Here is a 26,936-nt window from a genome sequence, read left to right as displayed (position 1 = left end):
TTTGAAATCTCCTTTGCATAACATCCACTCTGCCGGCACGCCTGTTCAGGTCCACGTCTCTAATGAAGGGCTGCAGCCAGCCCAGCCCCACAGATGCTGATGGTTTCTATGTGCCCTTGTCCCCCACCCTGGGGGAGGCTCCAAGAGAAAGGGCTTGGCAGGGAGGGTCGGGAGGGAGTTGAGGTGTGTGCAGACTCACATGCAGGGCGAGGCAGGCTTTGGGGGATGGAGCTTCTGTTCTGAAGCCCACTGGGCAGGAGAAAGGGCCCACTTGTAATGTCTGGCTTATTTTCACTTCATTTTGATGATTACGAAGGACCTACATGTGCCAGGCCCTGTACTAGGTACCATGGATACTGTTTGAGCAAGTCCAGGCATGGGCTTGGTCCTCATGAAACTTTGATCTGCAAAGAGAGGCCCATGTTAACATTAGCAAACGGATCACGGAAATAAGTGCGGTCAGCCTTCCATATCGGTGGCCTCTGTATCTGTGGGCTCCACATCTGTGATCTCTGTATTCGTGGGCTCCACATCTGTGGCCTTTGTAACCGTGGACCCTGTATCCATGGACTCTGTATTATGGTTTCCTCATCTGTGGATTCAACCAACCACGGATTTAATGTATTGGGAAAAGAGGCCGGGCGTGGTGGCTCACGCTTGTAATCCCAGCACTTTGGGAGGCCGAGACGGGCGGATCACGAGGTCAGGAGATCGAGACCATCCTGAGTAACATGGTGAAACCCTGTCTCTACTAAAAATACAAAAAATTAGCCGGGCGTGGTGGTGGGCGCGTGTAGTCCCAGCTACTCGGGAGGCTGAGGCAGGAGAATGGCATGAACCCAGGAGGCAGAGCTTGCAGTGAGCCGAGATTGCGCCACTGCACTCCAGCCTGGGCGACAGAGCAAGACTCCGTCTCAAAAAAAAAAAAAAAGAAAGAAAAGAAATGGTTATGTCTCTACTGAATTTATACAGACTTTTCTCCTTATTCCCTAAACAACACAATGTAAGAACTGTTTACAGGCATTTACATTGTGTTAAGTATTACGGGTAATCTAGAGGTGATTCAAAGCATACAGAAGGATGTGCATACGTTATATGCACATACTACACCATATTACAGCAGGGGCTTGAGCATCTGCGGATTTTAGTATCTGCCAGGAGTCCTGGAATGAATTCCCCAAGGGACATCTGTAAACTTGCACCTAGTTGAGAGCTATGAGTAATGGATACAGGGAGCTAAGAGTATATGGATAGGGGCCTGCCATGCTCCTATTTGAAAAGAGAGAATATGTTAGTCAATTTTTACGCTGCTGATAAAGACATACCTGAGACTGGATAATTTATAAAGGAAAGAGGTTTAATTCACTTACAGTTCCATGTGGCTGGGAAGGTTTCACAATCCTGGTGGAAGTGAAGGAAGAACAAAGGGACGTCTTCCATGGCGCCTGGCAAAGAGAGAATGAGAACCAAGCAAAAGGGGTTTCCCCTTATAAAACCATCAGATCTCGTGATACTTACTCCCATGAGAACAGTGTGGGGGAACCCACCTTCATAATTCAGTTACCTCCCACCAGGTCCCTCCCATAACAGTGGGAATTATGGGAGTTGCAATTCAAGATGAGATTTGGGTGGGGACACAGCCAAACCATATCAGAGAATTGACTTAACAGAGGTCAGAAGGACAGATAGGAGCTGACCTGCAGGTGGGGGCTGTGGTGTGATGAATCTTAGCTGAGCACAGTGGTTCACGCCTGTGATCCCAGTGACCTGGAAGGCTGAGGTGGGAGGATCACTTGAGGCCAGGAGTTTGAGACCAGTTTGGGCAATATAGTGAGACCTAGTCTCTACAAAATACGCAACAAAGCCAGGTACGGTGCTGTGCACCTGTAGTCTCAGCTACTCGGGAGGCTGAGGCCGGAGGATTGCTTGAGCCTAGGAGTTCAAGGCTTTAGTAAACTATGATCATATCACTGCACTCCAACCTGGGCAACAGCATGAGACCCCATCTCTAAAACAAAAAAATCTTCATTAGGTCTTTGTCCCTGGTTCCTGGCAGAGCTCCTAAAACCCTTGGAAGAGCATCTTCTTTTGTTACTCACTATGAGTTCTCTCTTTTTTTTTTTTTTTTTTTTGAGATGGGGTCTCACTCTGTCACCCAGGCTGCAGTGCAGTGGCACGATCTCAGCTCACTGCAGCCTCCACCTCCCGGGTTCAAGCAATTCGTCTGCCTCAGCCTCCTGAGTAGCTAGGATTACAGGCGCCCACCACCCCGCCTGGCTAATTTTTGTATTTTTATTAGAGATGGGGGTCTCACCATGTTGGCCAGGTTGGTCTCAAACTCCTAACCTCAGGTGATCCACCCGCCTCAGCCTCCCAAAGTGCTGGGATTACAGGAATGAGCCATTGTGCCCAGCGATTACAAGCTCTCTTGACCATACTTGGGTTTGTACTGTAGATAGCTTCAGGATGGGGGCTGTCCCAGAGGAACCAGCCATGTGATTGAAGGTTGGCGCTATCAGTCCCTCACAATCTTTGGGGAGGGGAGAGAGACTGGATGGAGTGTGAGTGGATCACCAATGGCCAGTGATGTATCCAGTCACGCCTACATAACAAAACTTGGGTCAAAATTGTGAACAACAAGGCTAAGAGCCTGTTTTCTTTTTTTTTTTTTTTTGAGACGGAGTCTCGCTCTGTCACCCAGGCTAGAGTACAGTGGCCAGATCTCAGCTCACTGCAAGCTCTGCCTCCCGGGTTTACGCCATTCTCCTGCCTCAGCCTCCTGAGTAGCTGGGACTACAGGCGCCCACCACCTCGCCCGGCTAGTTTTTTGTATTTTTTTTTAGTAGAGACGGGGTTTCACTGTGTTAGCCAGGATGGTCTCGATCTCCTGACCTCGTGATCCGCCCGTCTCGGCCTCCCAAAGTGCTGGGATTCCAGGCTTGAGCCACCGCGCCCGGCCAGAGCCTGTTTTCATACTGGTTGGGAAGGTGGGGAGAAAAACGACTTTCCTTTATTCAGTGCCTGCTCATTCAATGAGCTAGGTGCTCACAGCAAACTTACAGCAACAGATAATCTTCAGGCCAGGTGCGGTGGCTCACACCTGTAATTCCAGCGTTTTGGGAGGCTGAGGCAGGTGGATGGATCACTTGAGGCCAGGAGTTCGAGACCAACCTGGCCAACGTGGTGAAACCCCATCTTTACTAAAAATACAAAAATCAGGCGTAGTGGTGCATGCCCGTAATCACAGCTACTCAGGAGGCAGAGACATGAGAATCACTTGAACCCAGGAGATAGAGATTGCACCGAGATCACGCCACTGCACTCCAGCCTGGGTGACAAAGCGAGAGACTTTCTCAAAAAAAAAAAAAAAAAAAAAAAAGATTCTTTTCAGAAAAGGGTAAAACCATGACTGTCATACAGATGTAAAAACGAACGCATTGGCCGGGCACGGTGGCTCAAGCCTGTAATCCCAGCACTTTGGGAGGCCGAGGCGGGAGGATCAAGAGGTCAGGAGATCGAGACCATCTTGGCTAACACGGTGAAACCCCGTCTCTACTAAAAATACAGAAAAATTAGCCGGGCGTGGTGGCAGGCGCTTGTAGTCCCAACTACTCAGGAGGCTGAGGCGGGAGAATGGCGTGAACCCGGGAGGCGGAGCTTGCAGTGAGCCGAGATCGCGCCACTGCACTCCAGCCTGGGCGACACAGCCAGACTCCGTCTCAAAAAAAAAAAAAAAAAAAAAAAGAACTCATTGAAGAGTTTATTTAGCTCATGAGAGAATCAGGCAGATATTAGTGACTGAAAAGGGAATCAGAAGGACGGGGCATTTGTAGACCAGGGAGTATTCAAATGCAAGTGCAAATGGAGGCAGATTTGGGGAGTTTTGGCAGGAGAAGGGAGGAAGGGAGAGAAGGCAATTGCACTTCTACCGGACAAGACAGAATCTGGGTGTTTATGGGAGAGAACGATTTTCACTGCTGTGAGTTATCCACAGCTCGCAGAGTTGTAAAACTTACAAAGAGTCAGAGTTGGAGAACCTGGTGGCGCGTTCTCTTCTCTTCCTGATGCAAGCATGTTCTGTTGAGGCCCACATTTATCACTACAAGTACAAGGATGCCCCTGCAGAGACAGGTAGCAAATGCTGGAAAAATGGGTTGGTGGCGTGAGATCTAAATAATAGTTCGAGACAACCGATAAGGAAGAGGAGAGGGGGTCCCATGGCAAAGACAGGCCTGAGAGTGACAGCCACGTCCTGGTGCCACACAGAGCAGCTCCTTGAAAGGCAGGAAAGAGTCGGCTGCGGTGGGCCGGGGTGGTGACACGCGCGACGGTGATTGTACCTGCTTGCGTTCCTTTGTGTGTTTGACATTTCCTGCGTGTTCTGAGTCATTCAGGTTCTTGGCTGGAGCCAAGAGACCTCGGCTGCAGACCCAGCCCTCTGCCAACTTGCTGTGTGCCTTTGGGCAAGCCCTCACCCTCTCTGGGCCTCTGTTTTCCTGCTTTTCATTGTCGGTTGATGACACAGGATGCTCACTGGGGTGGTCCTGGCGCCACCGTCTGGGATTCTGGCAGTTCATGGGAAAGAGAAACCTGAGTGTGCAGAAAAGGCCTGCGTGAGTCAGGGTTCTCCATTCCAGGCCAACAGAATCAATAGCAGTTATGTGTGCACATGTGTGTGTGCATGTGTGTGTTTTCACACACACCCCTGCGAGAGGGAGCTGAGAGTGCTGTCAACTATAGGAACTGTGGGAGGGGAGAGGGGTTCCTAGGGCTCACCCTGGCACACTCCCCTCCTGGCTGTTGCTACACAAGGCCTGGATTATGTGGGGCTCACACCGAGTGAGCCATCTTCAAAACAAATCCTCCTGTTGGTGTTTTTTGAGATAGGGGAAGGGGTAAAAGGCTTTTTCCTTGTTTGGATGATGCAGAGGCTGGAGGGAAAAACAAAGCCTTCTTGGCTTCAGAGGCGCTGGGCTCTGGGCAGGTTCCTCAGCCCTGTGACCTGTGAGTGGCTCTGGGGCCGCAGCTGGCCCGGGGCCTGCAGTGGGGTTTGCATGTGGCAGGGAGGCCTGTTCCCTGAGGACAGGGAAGAAGAAGACGCCCAGGGCCATTTTGGCTGTTCCATCTGGTGTCACTGTCTCCTGCAAGGCTTTGAAGCAAGGATGCTGTAGCTGTGTCCCTGTGCCCTGGGAGGGGTGGGTACCTTAGAAGGTGCCCCTGCATTGCCAGGGAGGGGGATGTGTCCAGGTGGGACCTGGTGCTCCCAGAAATTTGCTTCCCAGCTGTTTGCTTGGCTTGTAACAGGTTTGTCATGGAGGCTGTGTCGCTAGTGAGGCCCGGGTTTCCAGGCTAGCCCACAAGGGGGATGTAATCGGGACACTGGGGGCCCTGGGGAAGGGTGGGACAGAGCTGGAGGGGCCTGGAGCCTGGGCTGCAGTGAGGTCCAAGCTGTGGGAGTGGGGACAGGTCAGGTCTGTCCCCGGCTGGAACCTGCCCTCTTCCCATCACCAAGCATCGGAAGCCCCTCCTGCCTGTCATGAGGTTCGAGTGACATGACAGGGTGGCAGGGAGTCCCCACGGGCCAAGGGCAGGAGCAGCCCTTGTCACCGCTGCATCTGGAAGCCAGGGCTTGTTAGGCGGCCGAGGCACACATGACCGGCATGCACCAAGTCCTCAGCTCGCCAGGCAGCCCTTCAGGAAAGCTGCCTGCGGTTTGGCCGGAGCTGTGGGTGTAGATGATTGAGTTTGTTTTCTCACTTTCACAGCAGGCAAGGGGCAGCTCCCTGAAGGGTGTGAACACAGGGTCCCAGCCTGGGTCTCGCTCCTATGTCCCTCTCTAGTCCCTAGCAAGCTGCTCCCCGGCCTGGGGAGGACTGGGAAGAGGCACTGAGGCTCCGCCTGGAGAAGGCAGGCCCAGGGGCCTCGGCTGGGCACGCTGGGCCTCCCCTGCCTGGCACCCGGGGTCCTGCACCCTGCCAGGGAGTCCAACCCAATCCTGGGTCTGCACCCGGGCCCTGCCAGCTGGCTCCACCACCTCCACCCATCTGCCTTCTGCCCTCGGAAGCCCTGGTGTGGTCTCTGGGATCAGGTGATTGTGGAAAAACACAGAGGATCAAAGCCCAGGGGAGGCTGTGGGGCGGGGCTGGCGGCAGGTCATGTCCCTGGCGTGAGAGGTTGTGCGTCCTTGGAGGGGGCTCTGGAATCAGTTGTCTGTACTGGAGTAGGAAGGAGAAAGGAGTGTCCACGAGGAACTTGCTGGAGTCTGACGGCCCAGAACTGCAGGTGTGGAGGAGTCAGAGCTTGTGTGGGCACATGTGTATCTATGCACACGTGTGTGCGTGTGTGTGCGCATGTCTGCATGTGTGTTGTGTGCATGTATGTGTCTGTGCGTGTGTCTCTGCACTCTGTGTGCATGTGTCTGCAGGTGTGTCTGCATGTGGGCATTGCGTGTCTGTGTACATGTATGCGCATGTGTGAGATGTGGGAAGTACACACATGATGCCAAGACCTCGCCTGCCTGTCTTCCTGGGGACCCTCCCAGGGGCTCTCTCTAGGGGTCTTTGCCACCCTTTCCTCCTTCCTCTCCCTGGTCTTGGGCTCCAGCAATGCTCCGGCATCCCTCAGGTGCTTGGCACCAAGTCAGTGAGTAGTGGGGCAGGGTTCTTGCTCCATCTCGCAGACCAGAGAGAGCAAAACTCCTGGCCAAGGCCACATAGCAGTCTGGCAGCAGAGTGCAGCCTGAGGGAGCAGATGACAGGGGCTTCGGGGAGGCTCTTGGGGTCGGGGGTGGAACTGCTGCAGGAGGTGGAGGAGGAGGAGTCTGGCTGAAACTGGATATCAAGTCTGGGAAAACGGCCACTGCTTGGCTCCAAAACCAAAATGTCTGGGCTTACCTGTGTTAAGGTAAAAGAAAATGCAGAGGCGGAATTACAGGAGCCATCCTCAGGCTGGTTTGCTGTGTGACCTTGAACAAGTGCCTGCCCTTGAACAAATGTCTGTACCTCACTGGCCTCTGCTTCTCCGATAAGTGGGGAAGTTGGACGCATCAAGATAATGGAGGTGTGCAGGGGTTTCCTTCCTTCTCTGCTTCCTCCCTCCCTCCCTCCTTCCCGCTTTCCCCTGACTACAGGGGAAATATTGCCGAGAACACACACACTCCTTATCTCGATTCAGAAGTTGGTATTGTTTATTACAGATGCTCTTTCTTCCCTCTCTCTGTCTCTTTTAGCTGAACTATTGGAGAGTAAGCTGTAGACCCCCGGCAGTCCCTGCTGAACATATTAGCTGCCCCTCCTGAACAGAAAGACATTCTCCTGTATAGCCTGATACCATTATCACACTAAGAAAATTATCAGCAGTTCCTTAATGTCATCGACTACGCAGGCCACATTCAAATCGCACAGTTGTCCCCGGCATGGCTGCAGTGCTCTTTCATAAACCTGAACCCACCGAGGCTTCCAAGCTGCCTTGAACTGTTGTGTGTCTTGGGCTTCTTTCCATTGGAAAACAATCCCCTACAGACTCCCTCCTTTTAAAAACTGACATCCCAGCCTGGCCAACATGGTGAAACCCCATCTTTACTAAAAACACAAAAATTAGCCCGGCGTGGAGGTGCATGCCTGTAGTTCCAGCTACTCAGGAGGCTGAGGCAGGAGAATCACTTGAACCCAGGAGATAGAGGTTGCAGTGAGCCGAGACCAAGCCACTGCACTCCAACCTGGGCGACAAAGTGAGACCCTGTCTCAAAAAATAAAAAATGACATCAACATTTAAAGTTACCAGGCCAATCGTCCTGTAGAATATCTCTCCTAGATTTGTCGGATTTCCTCCCCACATGATGTCTTTTTTTTTTTTTTTTTTGGTGAGATGGAGTCTTGCTCTGTCACCTAGGCTGGAATGCAGTGGCATGATCTCGGCTCACTGCAACCTCCACCTCCCAGGTTCAAGCAGTTCTCCTGCCTCAGCCTCCTGAGTAACTGGGATTACAGGCCCACGCCACCATGCCTGGCTAATTTATGGATTTTTCATAGAGACAGGGTTTCACCATGTTGGTCAGGCTGGTCTTGAACTCCTGACCTCATGATCCAGCAGCCTCAGCCTCCCAAAGTGCTGGGATTACAAGCGTGAGCCACCGTGCCCGGCCTCATTTCTTTTTTTTTTTTTTTTTTTTGCTGTTTTTGAGACAGTGTCTCACTCTTTCACCCAGGCTGGAGGGCAGTGGTGCAACCAGCCTCAACTGCAGCCTCAACCTCCTGGGCTCAAGCGATCCTCCTACCTCAGCCTCCTGAGTAGCTGAGACTACAGGTGTACACCACTACATCTGGCTAATTTTTTTTTTGTTTGTTTGTTTGTTTTTTCTGAGACGGAGTCTTGCTCTGCCGCCCAGGCTGGAGTGCAGTGGCTGGATCTCAGCTCACTGCAAGCTCCGCCTCCCAGGTTTTACGCCATTCTCCTGCCTCAGCCTCCCGAGTAGCTGGGACTACAGGCGCCCGCCTCGACGCCCGGCTAGTTTTTTGTATTTTTTTTAGTAGAGACGGGGTTTCACCGTATTAGCCAGGATGGTGTCGATCTCCTGACCTCATGATCCGCCCGTCTCGGCCTCCCAAAGTGCTGGGATTACAGGCTTGAGCCACCGCGCCCGGCCTAATTTTTTTTTTTAATCTTGCAGAGACAGAGGTCTTGCTGCATTACCCGGGCTGGTCTCGAACTCCTGGGGTCAAGCACTTCTCCCGCCTCAGCCTCCCAAAGCACTGGGATTATAGGCACGAGCCACCGCACCTGGCCTTGATGTCTTTCCTCTTGTTCTTGGACCTAGAGGTATTTCCTGTAAACTGAACGTTAGCACCGAAGGCTAATTGGATTCAGATGAAACTTTCTGGGCACGAGTTCTTCACAGCTGTGGGTCCTTCCTGTTGCAGGAAGGTGTGACGTCAGGTCACCCTGCTGTCATGACTGTAGATGAGCTTCTTGGCTGAGGTGGTGGCTGCCAGAGTCCCTGTCATGGAGGTGTGTTTTTCTCTTTTTTTTTTTTTTCGAGACAGTCTCTGTTGCCCAGGTTGGAGTGCAATGGCACGATCTCGGCTCACCACAACCTGCTTCTCCTGGGTCCAAGTGATTCTCCTGCCTCAGCCTCCGAGTAGCTGGGACTACAGGCGCCCGCCTCGACGCCGGCTAGTTTTTTGTATTTTTTTTAGTAGAGACGGGGTTTCACCGTATTAGCCAGGATGGTGTCGATCTCCTGACCTCATGATCCGCCCGTCTCGGCCTCCCAAAGTGCTGGGATTACAGGCTTGAGCCACCGCGCCCGGCCTAATTTTTTTTTTTAATCTTGCAGAGACAGAGGTCTTGCTGCATTACCCGGGCTGGTCTCGAACTCCTGGGGTCAAGCACTTCTCCCGCCTCAGCCTCCCAAGCACTGGGATTATAGGCACGAGCCACCGCACCTGGCCTTGATGTCTTTCCTCTTGTTCTTGGACCTAGAGGTATTTCCTGTAAACTGAACGTTAGCACCGAAGGCTTAATTGGATTCAGATGAAACTTTCTGGGCACGAGTTCTTCACAGCTGTGGGTCCTTCCTGTTGCAGGAAGGTGTGACGTCAGGTCACCCTGCTGTCATGACTGTAGATGAGCTTCTTGGCTGAGGTGGTGGCTGCCAGAGTCCCTGTCATGGAGGTGTGTTTTTCTCTTTTTTTTTTTTTTCCGAGACAGTCTCTGTTGCCCAGGTTGGAGTGCAATGGCACGATCTCGGCTCACCACAACCTGCTTCTCCTGGGTCCAAGTGATTCTCCTGCCTCAGCCTCCCGAGTAGCTGGGATTAGTGCACTACCATGCCTGGCTAATTTTTGTATTTTTAGTAGAGATGTGGGTTCACCATGTTGGCCAGGCTGGTCTTGAACTCCTGACCTCAGGTGATCCGCCTGCCTCGGCCTCCCAAAGTGCTGGGATGACAAGCATGAGCCACCATGACTGGCCTAAGCCACTGCGCCAGGCCGTGTTTTTCCCATTGAGCAGCCCTGGGCTTTGGTGAGCGTCGTCCTGTTCTTCATCATCTTTCACCTACGGCTGCATCATCCACCCACCATCTTGGCCTGAAACACTTCTTGAAAATCAGCTGAACATATTTGTGGTCTATTCAAGACTTTCTGTCCTGTTCCCCTGACCTGTGTGTCTCTCTATGCCAACCCCACACTATCCTGATTACTGTAGCTTTATAATAGGTCTTGAGATCAGAAATTCTTCCAACTTTCTTCTTTTTTGAAATTGTTTTTGCCATTCTGGGCCCTTTTTAGTTTCAAATACATTTTGGAAACAGTTTATGAATTTCTGTGGAAAAGCCTGCTGGGATTTTTGGTTGGGATTGTGTTTGAATCTATAGATGGATTTGAGAAGAATTGATATCGTGACAATATTGTGTCTTTTAATCCAGGAGTGTGATATATTTCCCTGTATCCTTAGGTCCCTTTACTTTTTTTCAACAATGTTTTGTAGTTTTATGTGTAAAGATTAGGCACCTCTTTTGTTCTCTGAGTATTTTGTAATTATTGGTGCTATTGTAATTGTCTGATGGGTTCTTCCTGCCCGCTACACAGAAAAACCAATTCACTGAGACTGCAGGATTGCAGTAAAGAAAGTTTCATTGATTCAAGGCCAACCCACACAGGAGAACGGGAGTTATTACTCAAATCAGTCTCCTTGAAAATTCAGAGGCTAGGGGTTTTCAAGGATATTTTGGCAGGCAGAGGGTTAGGGAATGGGTGCTGTTGACTGGTTGAGGATGCAATCCAGGGCTGTAGAAAATGATCCTTGGCCGGGCGCCGTGGCTCACGCCTGTAATCCCAGAACTTTGGGAGGCCGAGGCGGGTAGATCACGAGGTCAGAAGTTCGAGACCATCCTGGCCAACATGGTGAAACCCCGTCTCTACTAAAAACGCAGAAATTAGCCAGGCGTGGTGGCATGTACCTGTTGTCCCAGCTACTCGGGAGGCTGAGGCAGGAGAATTTCTTGAACCCGGGAGGTGGAGGTTACAGTGAGCCGAGATCATGCCACCGCACTCCAGCCTTGGCAACAGACTGAGACTCCATCTCAAAAAATAAAAAATAAAATTCTCCTTGTCTACTGAGTCCACTTCTGGATGGGGAATACAGGACTAGAGTCATGAGTCTTGGGTGCAGGTGGAGTCATCTGCCAGGAATGCAAAAGTCTGAAAAGGCCAATCTTAGATTCTTTTTTTTTCTTTTTGAGACAGTGCCTCACTATCGCCCAGGCTGGAATGCAATGATGCCATCTCGGCTCATTGCACGTTCTACCTCCTGGGTTCAAGCAATCCTCCTGCCTCAGTCTCCTGAGTAGCTGGGATTACTGGTGCCTGCCACCATGCCTGGCTAATTTTTGTCTTTTTAGTAGAAACCGGGTTTTACCATGATGTCCAGGCTGGTCTTTTTTTTTTTTTTTTTTTTTTTTTGAGGCAGAGTCTCGCTCTGTCGCCCAGACTGGAGTGCAGTGGCGCAATCTCGGCTCACTGCAAGCTCCGCCTCCCGGGTTTTTACACCATTCTCCTGCCTCAGCCTCCCAAGTAGCTGGGACTACAGGCGCCCGCCACCTCGCCCGGCTAGTTTTTTGTATTTTTAGTAGAGACGGGGTTTCGCCATGTTAGCCAGGATGGTCTCGATCTCCTGACCTCGTGATCCGCCCGTCTCGGCCTCCCAAAGTGCTGGGATTACAGGCTTGAGCCACTGCGCCCGGCCCAGGCTGGTCTTAAACTCCTGACCTCAGGTGATTCACCCGCTTTGGCCTCCCAAAGTGCTGGGATTGCAGGCATGAGCCACTATGCCAGCCTAATCTTGGGTTCTACAGTAGTGATGTTATCTGTGGGAGTAATTGGGGAAGATACAAATCTTGTGGCCTCCGGAACAATGGCTGGTGACTACCTAGGTCTTTGCAGATTTCAGTCCCCTCTCGTTAATCCTCACCTTGTAGCCTTTTATTAGTTTTATAAAGATGATTTAGTTTTGGGAAGGGATATTATCATTTAAACTATAAACTAAACTTCTTTCAAAGTTAGCTTGGCCCATGCCCAGGAATGGCCAAAGGTAGTTTGGAAGTTAAAAGCAGGATGGAGTGGTCAGATCAAATCTCTTTTACTGTCATAATTTTTTCACTGTTATAATTTCGGCAAAGACAGTTTCTTTTTTTTTTTTTTTTTTTTTTTTTGAGACGGAGTCTCGCTCTGTCACCCAGGCTGGAGTGCAGTGGCCGGATCTCAGCTCACTGCAAGCTCCGCCTCCCGGGTTCACGCCATTCTCCTGCCTCAGCCTCCCGAGTAGTTGGGACTACAAGCGCCGCCACCTCGCCCGGCTAGTTTTTTTTGTATTTTTAGTAGAGATGGGGTTCACCATGTTGGCCAGGCTGGTCTCAAACTCCTGACCTCAGGTGATCCGCCTGCCTCGGCCTCCCAAAGTGCTGGGATTACAGGCTTGAGCCACCGCGCCCGGCCGGCAAAGGCAGTTTCACTGTTGCTGATGGATTTTTAACTTTTAATTTTCAGCTAGTTCTTTCCTGGCATGTGGAAATAGAATTGATTTTTTTATATTAAGCTTTTTCAAAACTTTGCTAATTTTGTTTATTGGTTCTAGTAGTTCCTTTATAGATTCCTTAGGATTTTTATTTAGATTATCATGTAGTTTGCAAGGAATTTTTTTTTTTTGAGATAGATTCTTGCTCTGTCACCCAGGCTGGAATGCAGTGCCATGATCTTGGCTCACTACAACCTCCACCTCCTGGTTCAAGTGATACTCCTGCCCCAGCCTCCCAAAATAGCTGGGACTACAGGCGCATGCCACCATGCCTGGCTAATTTTTGTATTTTTAGTAGAGATGGGATTTCACCATGTTGATCAGGCTGGTCTCGAACTCCTGACCTCAGGTGATCCACCTGCCTTGGCCTCCCAAAGTGCTGGGATTACAGGCATGAGACACCCCGCCTGGCCTTTTTTTTTTTTCCTCTTTGGGACAAAGTCTTGCTCTTGTCCCCCAGGCTGCAGTGCAATGGCGTGATCTTGGCTCACTGCAGCCTCCACCTTCCGGGTTCAAGCAGTTCTCCTGCCTCAGACTCCTGAGGAGGTGGGATTACAGGCACCCACCACCACACCTGGCTAATTTTTGTATTTTTAGTAGAGATGGGGTTTCACCATGTTGGTCAGGCTGGTCTCGAACTCCTGACCTCAGATGATCTGCTCACCTCGGCCTCCCAAAATGCTGGGATTACAGGTGTGAGCCACCGCACCCGGCCTGCAAGTAAATTTTTACTGCTTTTCCTTTCCAATCTTTATGCCTTTTTCTTCCTTGTCTTATTACAGTGGGTGGGACCTCCAGTATACTGTTGAATAGAGGTGCTGAGAAGGGCTGTCACTGTTCATTGTTCTGAGCGCTTTCAGTCTTTCAGTCTTTCACTGTTCTGTGTGATGTTAGCTGTAGATTTTTTGTAGTTGCTGTCTACCTGGTTTAGGAAGTTTTCTTCTGTTCTTATTTTGCTAAGCTTTATTATGAGTGAGTCTCAAATGTTGTGAAATCCTTTTTTCCTTTTTGTACGTCTATTGAGATCTCATTTTTTTCCTTTTCTGTTTTACTATGTTTTTATGTTTCGTTTTACTACTGTTTTACTTTTTTTTTTTTTTTTTTCTCGAGACAGAGTCCCTGTTGCCCAGGCTGGAGTGCAGTGGCACGATCTCGGCTCACTGCAAACTACAGTGATTGACTGTTTTTCTTTTTTTTTAAGTAGAGACAGGGTTTCGCCATTTTGGCCAGGCTGGTCTCAAACTCCTGACCTCAAATGATCCACTCACTTCGGCTTCCCAAAGTGCTGGCTGATTTTTGAATATTAAAACAACTTTGCAAAGCTGAAACAAACCCTTCTTGTTCATGATAGGTTGTACTTTTTATATATTGCTGTGTTTGATTTGTTAATATTTTGTTAAGATTGTTTATATCTGTGTTCCTAAGAGAGATGAAGCTTTCTTTTCTTGTATTGTCTTTGGTTTGGACATAAGGGTAATGCTGGCCCCATAAAATAAGTTAGGAAGTATTTCTTTATCTTCTGTTTTCTGGCAGAGTTAGCGGAGAACTGGTATTATTTCTAATGTACATGTGGTAGAATTCATATGTAGCACCAGAGTTTTCTTTGCATTTGTTTTCTCTCTCTTTTTTCTGAGACAGGGTCTCTTCCTGTCTCCCGGGTCTCTCGTGATTGTGCCGTGGTGCAATCATGTCTCGTTGCAGTGCTGACCTCCTGGGTTCAAGTGGTCCTCCTACTTCAGCCTCCCAAGTAGCTGGGACTACAGGTGTGCACCACCATGTGCAGTTAATCTTTATTTTTTGTAGATACGAGATCTCATCTGTTGCCCAGACTGGTCTTAAACTTCTGGACTTAAGTGACCCTCCTGCCTTGGCCTCCCAAAGTGCTGGGATTATAGGTGTGAGTCACCAAGCCTGGCCAGGAAGCTTTTCTTAACAAATTTGACTTACGTACTAGATAGTGGGTTATTCAGGTTATCAGTTTCTTCTTGAGTGAGCTTTGGTAGCTTGTGTCTTTGAGGAGTTGTGTCAAGTTTATCTAGATTGCTGAATGTATTAGCGTAAGGGCATTTGTAATAGTCCCTCATTATCCTTTTAATGTCTGTAGTATCTGTAGTGATGTCTCCTGTCTCAAGATGTAGATTTAGCTTCACCTTTGTATTTTAAGACATTTACTTTGTAAACTTTACCATGTTCTGACTGGTGAATTGAAGCATGCATGCATTTTTATAGTAATAACACCTTTCCCCAAAGACCCCAAATAGCTTGGTTTTTACTAATTACACTGTGTGTCAGCAGAATATTAACATATTTCACAGGACAGATGTTTTATGACACCAGGATAGTATGGCATTTGTAAAACTATGTGAAATGTAGAATTTTTCTTTTTTTTCTTTCTTTTTCCTTGAGACAGGGTTTCATTCCTGTTGCCCAGGCTGGGGTGCAATGGCACGATCTTGGCTCACTGCAGCTTCCGCATCCCAGACTCAAGTGATTCTCCTGCCTCAGTCTCCCAAGTAGCTGGGACTAAAGGTGCACAGCACCACACCCAACTAACTTTAGTAGAGATGGGGTTTTGTCATGTTGCCCAGCCTGGTCTTGAACTCCTGGCCTCAAATGATCCACCCTCCTCAGCCTCCCAAAGTGCTGGGATTGTATGCATGCCCCACCACACCCAGCAAAATGTAGAATTATTAACACGCCCTTTATACTATAATGATGATGGCTGTGAACATTTACTGCATACCAATCACATGCCAGGTACCATGCTGGGCAATTGACTGCCTTATCTCACTAAGTCCTTCTGTGCTGTCTATGAGGAAGGTGTCATTGTTGTCTATATATATATATATATATATATATTTTTTTTTTTTTTTTTGAGACGGAGTCTGGCTCTGTCGCCCGGGCTGGAGTGCAGTGGCCGGATCTCCGCTCACTGCAAACTCCGCCTCCCAGGTTCACACCATTCTCCTGCCTCTGCCTCCCAAGTAGCTGGGACTACAGGCGCCCGCCTCGTCGCCCGGCTAGTTTTTTGTATTCTTTAGTAGAGACGGGGTTTCACCGTATTAGCCAGGATGGTCTCGATCTCCTGACCTTGTGATCCACCCGTCTCGGCCTCCCAAAGTGCTGGGATTACAGGCTTGAGCCACCGCGCCCGGCCGTTGTCTATATTTTATAAGCTAAGAAATGGAGATACAGGGTTGAGACAGGTGCCAGAGGCTCTGCGGGTAGTCTGGCTACAGGATGCTCACTCATTCTGCTCTAGGGACTTAAATTCATGCCTTTCTAACTCCAAGTCTTATGCCTTTCCTTCCACACCAGGCTGGTTTTCAACAGCCATGGGGTTAAAGTTAAGGATGGACAGTGTTAAGAGAGATGGATTTTAGTCTTGGCGAGAGGAAGAATGTTTTAGCAGTCATTCCCAAGCCAAGATGAAGTGAACTTCCTGAGAAGGTGGTGAGTGTCCTGTCACTGCCAATGTCTGGGCCGAGGCTGACGCAACTGCAGTGATAGGACATTGTAGTTTGAATAGAATTTATCCAACCAACAACATCAACCAAAAAATGCCTTTATAATGTAGTGTCTTTACGGTAGCAGGGACTGTATGATATTTGACTGTTTTCTTGTTTATTGATATTTCTTTGGGGGATTTTATTTTCTTTTATTTTTATTTTTATTTTTTTGAGATGGAGTCTTGCTCTGTTGCCCAGGCTGGAGTGTAGTAGTGTGATCTCCACTCACTGCAAACTCCACCTCCCGGGTTCACGCCATTCTCCTGCCTCAGCCTCCCGAGTAGCTGGGACTACAGGCGCCTGCCACCATGCCCGGCTAATTTTTTCTATGTTTTAATAGAGACGGGGTTTCACCATGTTAGCCAGGATGGTCTCGATCTCCTGACTTTGTGATCCGCCTGTCTCGGCCTCCCAAAGTGCTGGGATTACAGGCGTGAGCCAACATGCCCAGCCTTTATTATTTATTTATTTATTTATTTTTGCGATGAAGTTTCGCTCTTGTTGCCCAGGCTGGAGTGCAATGGCATGGTCTCAGCTCACTGCAACCTCTGCCTCCCGGATTCCAGTGATTCTCCTGCCTCAGCCTCCCAGGTAGCTGGGATTACAGGCATGTGCCACCACTCCTGGCTAATTTTTGTGTTTTTAGTAGAGATAGGGTTTTACCATGTTGGCCAGGCTGGTCTTGAACTCCTGACCTCAGGTGCTCCATCCACCTTGGCCTCTCAAAGTGTTGGAGTTACAGGCGTGAGCCACCTTGCCCGGCCTCTTTTTGGGGAGTTGAGGGGCGGACAGAGTCTTGCTCTGTTGCCCAGGCTGGAGTGCAGTGGAGCAATCGTGACTCACTGCAACCTCTGCTTCCTGGGTTCAAGCGATTCTCCTACCTCAGCCTCCCGAATAGCTGGGACTACAGGCACTCACCACCACGCCTGGCTAATTTTTTGTATTTTTAGTAGAGACAGGATTTTGCCATTTTGGCCAGGCTGGTCTCAAACTCCTGACTTCAGTTGATCCACCTACCTTGGCCTCCCAAAGTGCTGGAATGAGAGGCATGAGCCACCGCACCTGGCCGGTGTCTGACTTTTTTTCAACATATTGCAAGACTACTCACGTCAGTATGCGTGTCTGTAGTGGCCTGTTCACATGGCACATAACATCCCACTGTAGGATATCTGCCATTTACATCTCCTTTGCCTGCTGTGGAGATTTACATGGGCGGTTTCCAGTTTGGGAATTTTTTTTTTTTTTGAGATGGATTCTTGCTCTGTCACCCAGGCTGGAGTGCAGTGGGGTGATCTCGGCTCACTGCAACCTCTGCCTACTGGGTTCAAGCAATTCTTCTGCCTCAGTCTCCCGAGTAGCTGGGATTACAGGTGTGAGCCATGAGCCACCATGCCCGGCTAATTTTGGTATTTTTAGTAGAGATGGGGTTTCACCAGGTTGGCCAGGCTGGTCTCGAACTTCTGGCCTTGTGATCCACCCGCCTCTGCCTCCCAAAGTGCTGGGATTACAGGCATGAGTCACTGCACCTGGCCGTGGAGTTTTTAATAGTGCTGCTCAGAGCACATGTCTTTTGTTGTTGGTGGTTTTGGTTTTTTTATTTTTATTGAGACAGAGTTTCACTCTGTCACCCAGGCTGGAGTGCAATGGCATGATCACTGCAGCCTCCATTTCCCAGGCTCAGGCAATCCTCCCACCTCAGCCTCCCAAGTAGCTGGGATTACAGGTGCATGCCACCACACCTGGCTAATTTTGAATTTTTTTGTAGAGATAGGGTTTCACCACGTTGCCCAGGCTGGTCTCAAACTCCTGGACTCAAGCAATCCTCCTGCCTCAGCCTCCCAAAATGCTGGGATTACAGGCATGAGCCACCACACCCGGCCTAGCACATGTCTTTTGGTACACAGATGTATACTTTCTGCAGGGCATATGCACAAAAGTAGTGGAATTACTGAGTCTTAGGTATACATGTGTTTAAAAATTTTTTAAATTAGATTCCAGCATTAGAACATTGGCGGCCGTCTTAGAGTCGGACTTCTGAGATGTGTTAGGTCCACACACTGTGGGCCGGGTCTGAGGCAGGCAGGGTCTCTGAGAATCGGAAGTGGGTACCTTTTCTTCATTTTATGTATTTATTATTTTTATTTTTTGAGGCAGAGTCTTGCTCTGTTGCCCAGGCCGGAGTGCAGTGGCACAATCTTGGCTCGCTGCAGTCTCTGCCTCATGGGATCAAGTGTTTCTCCTGCGTCAGTCTCCCGAGTAGCTTGGATTACAGGCACGCAACACCACGCCCAGCTAGTTTTTGTATTTTTAGTAGAGACGGGTTTCAATGTGTTGACCAGGCTGGTCTCAAACTCCTGACCTCAGGTGATCTGCCTACCTCGGCCTCCAAAGTGCTGGGATGACAGGCGTGAGCCACCGCGCTCGGCCTTTTTCTTCATTTTAGACAAAACAGCGGGGGGGTTCCTTGAAAAGGGCATTTCCTCAAACCCTGCGGGCTTGTGTGAAACATGCCTCTGGGTTCGGTGTGCTTCTCCCTCACAGTGTCAGAGAGGGAGGGACCCCCAGGCTGGACCCCGAGAGGTGACAGCAGGTGTCCTGTCTGCCAGGTGAGCATGTCCAGGCTGGACTTTGAGGAGCTGGCCAGCATAGCTAACATATGTTTTCCCTCCTGCCTTGTCCTGGGAGAAGATCATTGGTATACATTTAGTTTTTGAGTAGATAATATATTCATGTGGCTCAAAAAAATCTAACTCTATAAAAATAGAGTCAGTGGGCTGACACAGTGGTGCACAACTGTGGTCTCAACTACTTAGGAGGCTAAGGCAAGAGGATTGTTTGAGCCCAGGAGGAAGAGGCTGCAGTGAGCTGTGATCGCACCACTACACTCCTGCCTGGACTACAGAGTGAGATCCTATCTCTTAAAAAACAAAATAAAAAACAGGCCAGGTACGGTGGTTCACGCCTGTAATCCCAACACTTTGGGAGACCGAGGTGGGTGGATCACCTGCGGTCAGGAGTTCAAGACCAGCCTGGTCAACATGGTGAAACCCAGTCTCTTAAGAACACAAAAAATTAGCTGGACGTGGGGGCAGGTGCCTGTAGTCCCAGCTACTCAGGAGGCTGAGACAGGAGAATCGCTTGAACTCGGGAGGTGGAGGTTGCAGTGCGCCGAGGTCGCACCACTGCACTCCAGCCTGGACAACAGAGCAGGACTCCATCTTGAAATGAAATGAAATGAAGAGATGAAATGAAATGAAATGCATTCAGTGCAAAGTCTTTCTTCCACCGCATCCTCAGGCCCTGCCCTCACCCCCACCACTGGCCAATGCCATGAGTTCATGTTTTATCTTTGTAGACTTCCTTTATGCAGATTTAAATAAAGCCCTTGGGATGGGGGTCATCCTCCTGGGTTGAGGCTTTAGTGAGATAACACCCTCATTCACAGTAGAGCTACCCTGTAAGGTGCTAGGTTCTGTGTCACATTTTACAGAAAAATCAACTGAGGCTGAAGAGCATGCCTGAGGAAACCAGGCAACAAGGGCCAAGCCGGAAGGAGAGCCTCGCTTCCAGGTGTCCCCTGGGTTCCACAGACTCCCGTGCACGTGTGTCCAAGTGAGGGGCAGTGACTGTCACTGTCACGTGTACTGCCAGCAGCTGCTGGGGAGATTTCACTTCTGGGTTTGAAATAACCAGAGGCGATCTTAAGAACCTATGGATGGCCCGCTGCTCTGGAATAAATCATTTTCCGTTCTGCATCTCGCATCAGCATTTCACACCCAGAAGCGGGAAGTCTTGGCGGAGTTTTACATACACTGCTTGGTTTGCTTCCAGTAACTCATGATTTTGCCTTCTGGTTTACTCTCCTTACTGCTTCAGGCGCGCAGCGATAGGAACGCATTCTTGCTTGGGTTGCTGTGGCAGCGTGATGGTAATGCAGATTCAGGAGATTGCAGTATGAGGTTCAAGTGTGGACTGGGTTCAGATGGGATCCCTCAACCTGCCTCATCCTGTTTCCTTACCGTTGTGCTTCCCGTGTACTGTAGCATTTTTTTTTCTGTTTAAAATGGTTTATTTTATATTATTTTATTTATTTATTTATTTATTTATTTATTTATTTTTATTTTTTTTTTTTGAGGCGGAGTCTCGCTCTGTCGCCCAGGCTGGAGTGCAGTGGCCGGATCTCAGCTCACTGCAAGCTCCGCCTCCCGGGTTTACGCCATTCTCCTGCCTCAGCCTCCCGAGTAGCTGGGACTACAGGCGCCCGCCACGTTGCCCGGCTAGTTTTTTTTTTGTATTTTTAGTAGAGACGGGGTTTCACCGTGTTCGCCAGGATGGTCTCGATCTCCTGACTTCGTGATCCGCCCGTCTCGGCCTCCCAAAGTGCTGGGATTACAGGCTTGAGCCACCGCGCCCGGCTATTTGATTTATTTTTTAAATTTTTATTATTTATTTATTTATTTGAGACGGAGTTTCACACTTGTTGCTGAGGCTGGAGTGCAGTGGTGCGATCTTGGCTCACCACAACCCCTGCCTCCCAGGTTCAAGTGATTCTCCTGCCTCAGCCTCCCAAGTGGCTGGGATTACAGGCATGCGCCACCACACCTGGCTACTTTTGTATTTTTAGTAGAGATGGGGTTTCTCCATGTTGGTCAGGCTGGTCTCAAACTCTCAGCCTCAGGTGATTCACCCACCTTGGCCTCCCAAAGTGCTGGGATTACAGGCGTGAGCCACCGTGCCCAGTCTATTTGTTTATTTTTGAGATGCAGTTTCACTCTTGTTGCCCAAGCCGAAGTGCAATGGTGCGATCTCAGCTCACTGCAACCTCCGCCTCCCGGGTTCAAGCGATTCTCCTGCCTCAGCCTCCCAAGTAGCTGGGATTACAGGTACGTGCCACCACACCTGGCTAATTTTTTGTGTTTTTAGTAGAAACAGGGATTCCCCATGTTAGCCAGGCTGGTCTCGAACTCCTGATCTCAGGTGATCTGCCTGCCTCAGCCTTCCAAAGTGCTGGGATTTACAGGCATGAGCCACCACACCTGGCCTATTTTATTTATTTTAATTTTATTTTTAGGGACAGGATCTTGCTGTGTTGCCCAGGCTGGAGTGCAGTGATGTGAAATTGGCTCCCTGCAGCCCTGACCTCCTGGGCTCAGTTGATCCTCCCGCCTCAGCCTCCTGAGTAGCTGGGATTACAGACATGCACCACCACGCCTGGCCCTTTGTTTTTAATTGCAGTGGAATTCATGTAACATTAAACTAACCTCTTCAGGGCCAGGCGCGGTGGCTCATGCCTGTAATCCTAGCACTTAGGGAGGCCGAGGCAGGCAGTTCACTTGAGGTCAGGAGTTCGAGACCATCCTGGCCAAGGTGGTGAAACCCGTCTCTACTAAAAATACAAAAAAATTAGCTGGGCGTGGTGGCACGTGCCTGTATGCCTGTAGTCCCAGCTACTCGGGAGACTGAGACAGGAGAATGGCTTGAACCCAAGAGGTGGAAGGTTGCAGTGAGCTGAGATCAGGCAACCACTGCACTCTAGCCTGAGGGACGGAGCAAGACTCCATTTCAAAATAGAAAAAATAACTAAAAATAAAAAATAAATTAACCACTTTAAAGCACACAATTCAGGGGTGTTGAGTCCACTCACAGTGCTGTGTACCCACCACTGCTAGTTAGTTCCAGAACGTTTTCAACACCCCAGTGGGAACTCCCATTAAGCAGACAGTCCTCTGCCCTCCCTCCCCCGATTTCTGGCATCCACCCATCTGCTTTCTGTCTCCATTCATTTGCCTATTCGGGACACTTCATGTAAATGGAACCCTACTGTGTGTGCTTTTTAGTGCCTGCCTTCTTTCACTGAACAGAGCGGTTTCAAGTCCCTCCGTGTTGGGTCATAGGCCAGAACTTCATCCTGTTACGGCTGAGTGATATTCCACCATATGGCTGGACTGCATGTGGCTCATCCATCCGTCCACTGGTGGACATTTGGGCCGTTGCCACCCTTTGGCTGTTGTGAGCGGTGCTGCTCTGAGCGTGTGTGTGCCTGTATTTGCTCAGTCCCTGTCTCCAGCTTTCCTGGGCTTCTCCCTGGGAGTGGAACTGCTGGGTCCTAGATTTGGCTTTCTGGGGAGCTGCCACACTGTTTTCCACTGCACACTTTAGCACTGAAACATCAGGAGGCGTCCACCGTGCAGTGATAGGGGCTGTCCACGTGGCTGATGTGTAAGGCCACGGGGCTTCCAGACAGGTGCCTGCAGTGAGCCTGGGCCAGCCCAACTCCAGCCTGATCCACATGCTCTCTCCCTCCCTTTGGGCCAGGCTGCCCCACTCCATCTTTCTGCTTAATCTTCTCAGGGCCCAGGAAGTTTCACCATGTTGGCCAGGCTGGTATTGAACTCCTGACCTTGCATGAAGCCCAAGTCCTCTCTAGGTTCAAGGTTCCATGGTCTGACCCGGCTCTGCCCCAGCCACAGCCACGCTGACCTTGGAGGCCCTCCCCTGCCTGCAGGGCTTTGCCACTCCCTGAGTGCCCCCTCCCAACCCCCTCATCGGTCCATCCCTGAGCTGTCCACACAGAGAGACAGGCGGGCTGTTCATTTCACTGCCACTCAGTGCCAGCACCAGCCAGGACCCCCACCCAGGGCTTGTCATTGAAGAGCTTAGCCCCCACCGGCCTCCTGCTCCCTGTTCCCTGCAGCCAGAGGGATCCCAGAAGCCCCGTCAGGCAGGGCAGACCACCCCCGACTCAGGACGCCCAGCAGCTCTATCACACTTGGGGTGAAGGTCCCTGGAGGCTTGCCTCCTGCACTCACCTCCCCTATGCCTCTTTCCTTCCCCTGTTCATGCCTCTGCGGCACCCTTCCCCACTAGAACGGGCATCCCTGAGGCCAGGGCTGTGCAAGCTTCCAGTGGCTGCTGCAGTAAGTCCCCACTCCGTCAGGGGCACAAATGGCAGAGACCTTAGCTTCCCGGCCTGTCTGAAAGGTGTTTCCTGGGCTGAGGTCAACGCGTTCTGGAGGCTCCAGGGGGGCTTTGTTTCCTGCCCTTTGCTGCCCGCCCACTTTCCTGGGCTATCCCGCCTCCAGCCCTGCAGAGCCTCTCCCCATCATTCTCTCTGCCTCCACCTACGGTCATGGCTTCCTTGACTCAGCCCTTCATGCCTCATTCTTGTAAGCACCCCCTGCGATTATACTCAGCCTTTGTACCTCCCTCTCTGAGCCTTAGTTGCACCCCTGTCCATGTGGACAATATCTGACCCTTAGATCTTATTTTTCTCCCTCCATGGCGCTGGACACTAGATGGGCACATAGTGGGTGCACAACTGAGGTAGGATACACAGTGGGTGCACGGCTGAGAATGCTTAGTGCATGGCTGAGGTAGGGCGCATAGTGGGTGCTCGGCTGAGGTAGGGTATAGTGTGTGTGCAGCAGAGGTGGGTGACTGTCTTACGAAAGGCATCAGGAGGCTCCCTCACTCCCCTCCTTACTGGAGAATGCACTGACGTCCTTTCATCTTCATTGTCTGCCGCAGAGCTACAGAGAGACGAGGCGGCGACTGCTGTGCTGGGTGCAGTGAGGAGGAGGCCCTCGGTGGTGCCCATGGCTGACCAGGACCCCGCGCTGAGCACGAGTCACCCGTTCTATGACGTGGCCAGACATGGCATTCTGCAGGTGACAGGTAGGACCCCAGCTGGGCAGTCCACAGGACCGTGGGCAGGGCAGCCTTCCTCTCAGCAACTTTGGGACAAAGTGAGCTTGGCAGGGGCTGCCTCACTGCAGCTGGACAAGATTGAAAACTAATTGGAGGGCCGGGCGTGGTGGCTCAAGCCTGTAATCCCAGCACTTTGGGAGGCCGAGGCGGACAGATCATGAGGTCAGGAGATCGAGACCATCCTGGCTAACATGGTGAAACCCCGTCTCTACTAAAAAGTACAAAAAACTAGCCGGGCGAGGTGGCGGGCGCCTGTAGTCCCAGCTACTCGGGAGGCTGAGGCAGGAGAATGGCGTGAACCTGGGAGGCAGAGCTTGCAGTGAGCTGAGATCCGGCCACTGCACTCCAGCCCGGGCGACAGAGCGAGACTCCGTCTCAAAAAAAAAAAAAAAAAAAAAAAAAACCTAATTGGAGCCAGGTGCAGTGGCTCATACTTTTAATCCTAGCACTTTGGGAGGCCAAAGTGGTCAGATTGCTTCAGCCTGGTCAACGTAGTGAGACCCCATCTCTAAAAAGAAATACAAAAATCAGCCGGGCATGGTGTTGCGTGCCTGTATTCCCAGCTGCTTGTGGGACTGAAGTGGGAAGATGGCTTCAGCCCGGGAGGTGGAGGTTGCAGCAAGCCAAGATCACACCACTGCACTCCAGCCTGGGTGACAGTGAGACCCTGTCTCGAAAAAAAAGAAAGAAGTAAAACTAATTGGAAAAGGAGGGCCTGCTAATGTGTTGTGAGAAATAAATTATACACTTGTCAAAACATTGCCCAGGTGCTCTGAGAAGCCAACAGGCAGTGTCTTGCTAGTGTTGAAAGAGCAGAGGCTGAAATGTAATGAATTGTTTCACTAATCAAGGGCACTGTTATGTCTCATCCAAAGCAACAAACATCTGCAAAAATGTAGACAACAACTCCATGCCCAGCAGTTGGTCCGAGGAAAACATCTTGCGTTGCTTTGTTTTATTTTGTTTTGTTTTTTTGAGACAGGGTTTTGCTCTGTCGCCCAGGCTAGAGTACAGTGGTGCGATCCCAGCTCACTGCAACCTCTGCCTGCCTGGTTCAAGAGATTCTCCTGCCTCAGCCTCCTGAGTAGCTGGGATTACAAGCACCCGCCACCACGCTCAGCTAATTTTTGTATTTTTAGTAGAGATGGGGTTTTGCCATGTAGGTCAGGCTGATCTCAAACTCCTGACCTCAGGTGATCCCCCTACCTCGGCCTCCCAAAATGCTGGGATTACAGATGTGAGCCAAGCGCCCGGCCGATGCTTTGTTACTAGGAGCATATATACTTAGGACTGTTACGTCTTCTTGATGTATTGACCTTTTTTTGAGACAGGGTCTCACTTTGTTGCCCAGGCTGTGTGCAGTGGCGCTATCTTGGCTCACTGCAGCCTCTACCTCCCTGGGCTCAGGGAGTCCTCCCACCTCAGCTTCCTGAGTAGCTGAGACGACAGGCACAAGCCACCATGCCTGGCTAATTTTCTTGTTTTTTGTAGAGACAGGGTTTTGTCATGTTGCCCAGGCTGGTCTTGAACTCCTGGACTGAAGTAATCAGCCTGTTTTGTTCTCCCAAAGTGCTGGGATTATAGGTGTTATAGGTGTGCTTTTTACCATTATTAAATAGCCTTCTTTATGTCTGGTGGTACTGCTTGTCTTAAAGTCTGATTTTTCTGATACTAATATAGCCACGACAGCTATACCAGCTTTCTCATCACTGGTGTTGGTAACGTGTGCCTCTTCCATCCTTTTTCCATTCACTCTGTCTCAGTCTGCACAGAAAGTGTATCTGTTAAAAACAGCTTATCACTAAACATTTTTTAAAAACTTTAATTGCAAGATGGCCACATAGGAGAAATCACATTGTCAAAGCCTGGGAGGGTCAGCAGAGGAGAGGAGTTTGCACTTGGTCATGGTGGCTCTAGGGCACATGAAACAGAGGACGGATGTAATCAGATGTATCATTTAGAAGTCTCTTTGCGGGTGGAGAATGATGACGGCAGCTACTGGAGTCACGGAGGCCAGTAAGAACAAGAATAGAGGTTTGAGTTAATGTCGTGGCAGTGGGATGCAGAGGAGGGCATGGATTTGAGAGATGTTTTTAAAAATGTCTAGCTGGTAGCCTAGCTGAAACCAAAAACTGGGGGTGGTGGGGGTTGCCACATGGGATGAGGTTTCCAGGGATGTAAAGGAAGAGTTTAAGAGAAGAGGTGGCCAGGCCACCTACAGGCCATTGCTCATGCCTGTAATTCTAGCACTTTGGAAGCCCGAGGTGGGTGGATCCCCTGAGGTCAGGAGTACAAGACCAGCCTAGCCAACATGGTGAAACCCTGTGTTTACTAAAAATACAAAAATTACCTGGGCATGGAGGCACACACCTGTAACCCCAGCTACTTGGGAGGCTGAAACAGGAGAATCACTTCAACCCACGAGACGGAGCTTGCAGGGAGCCGAGATTGCACCACTGCGCTCCAGCCTGGACAACAAGAGCAAAACTCTGTCTCAGAAAAAAAAAAGAAGAGAAGGGGGAACCCTGGGAAGTAACTTGGGCTTCTTCTTGTTTTGTTTTTTCTAGAGACGGAGTCTCACTCTGTCTCCCATGCTGGAATGCAGTGGCGTGATCTTGGCTCACTGCAACCTCTGCCTCCTGGGTTCAAGCCGTTCTCCTGCCTCAGCCTCCTGAGTAGCTGGGACTACAGGCACATGCCCCCATGCCCAGCTAATTTTTTTGTATTTTAGTAGAGATGGGGTTTCACTGTGTTGCCTGGTCTCGAACTCCTGAGCTCAGGCAGTCCACCCGCATCGGCCTCCCAAAGTGCTAGGATTACAGGCTTGAGCCACTGCACCCAGAACGTGGCCTTCTTCTTCAACGTGCCTCCCTCCACCTGCTCTCCTGGTGGGTACCCCGGGGGCTGGGAACCTTCCAAATTATTCATCCTTCTCCCAGTGAAAAGAAAACTAATTGGAACAGGAGGACCTGCCAGGGTTCAGCCTTGGAGGGATGTTGTGGGATTTCAGTGCAGTGTACTGTGGGGGGCTGTGGGCTGTGCTGGGGTTGTGTGCTCCTCTCAGGAAGCGTATGAAGTTTTCAGAGTCGACACTTGAGCCAGGGTCTGCAGACTTCCTTGGGAGATGATGGCACAGCTTTTCGATAG

At 50.3% G+C, this 26,936-nt stretch overlaps 1 protein-coding gene across 1 annotated transcript in view; it reads left to right on the top strand.

The window, feature by feature from the left end:
* Positions 1 to 26,936, top strand: part of ARHGAP8 (Rho GTPase activating protein 8) — a 95,238-nt gene that overhangs the window by 6,923 nt on the left and 61,379 nt on the right. Inside the window, exon 2 of the mRNA XM_033233650.1 lies at positions 23,610 to 23,756. Within this exon, the coding sequence (XP_033089541.1) occupies positions 23,678 to 23,756 (79 nt within the window). The 5' untranslated portion in view covers positions 23,610 to 23,677. The remainder of the gene's footprint in view (positions 1 to 23,609; positions 23,757 to 26,936) is intronic.

Source organism: Trachypithecus francoisi, unplaced genomic scaffold (assembly GCF_009764315.1).
Source record: "Trachypithecus francoisi isolate TF-2019V2 unplaced genomic scaffold, Tfra_2.0 Lachesis_group14, whole genome shotgun sequence".
Classification (NCBI taxonomy): domain Eukaryota; kingdom Metazoa; phylum Chordata; class Mammalia; order Primates; family Cercopithecidae; genus Trachypithecus; species Trachypithecus francoisi.
The sequence above is the reverse complement of the archived record's forward strand: the minus strand, read 5'-3'. Positions and strand labels throughout refer to the sequence as shown.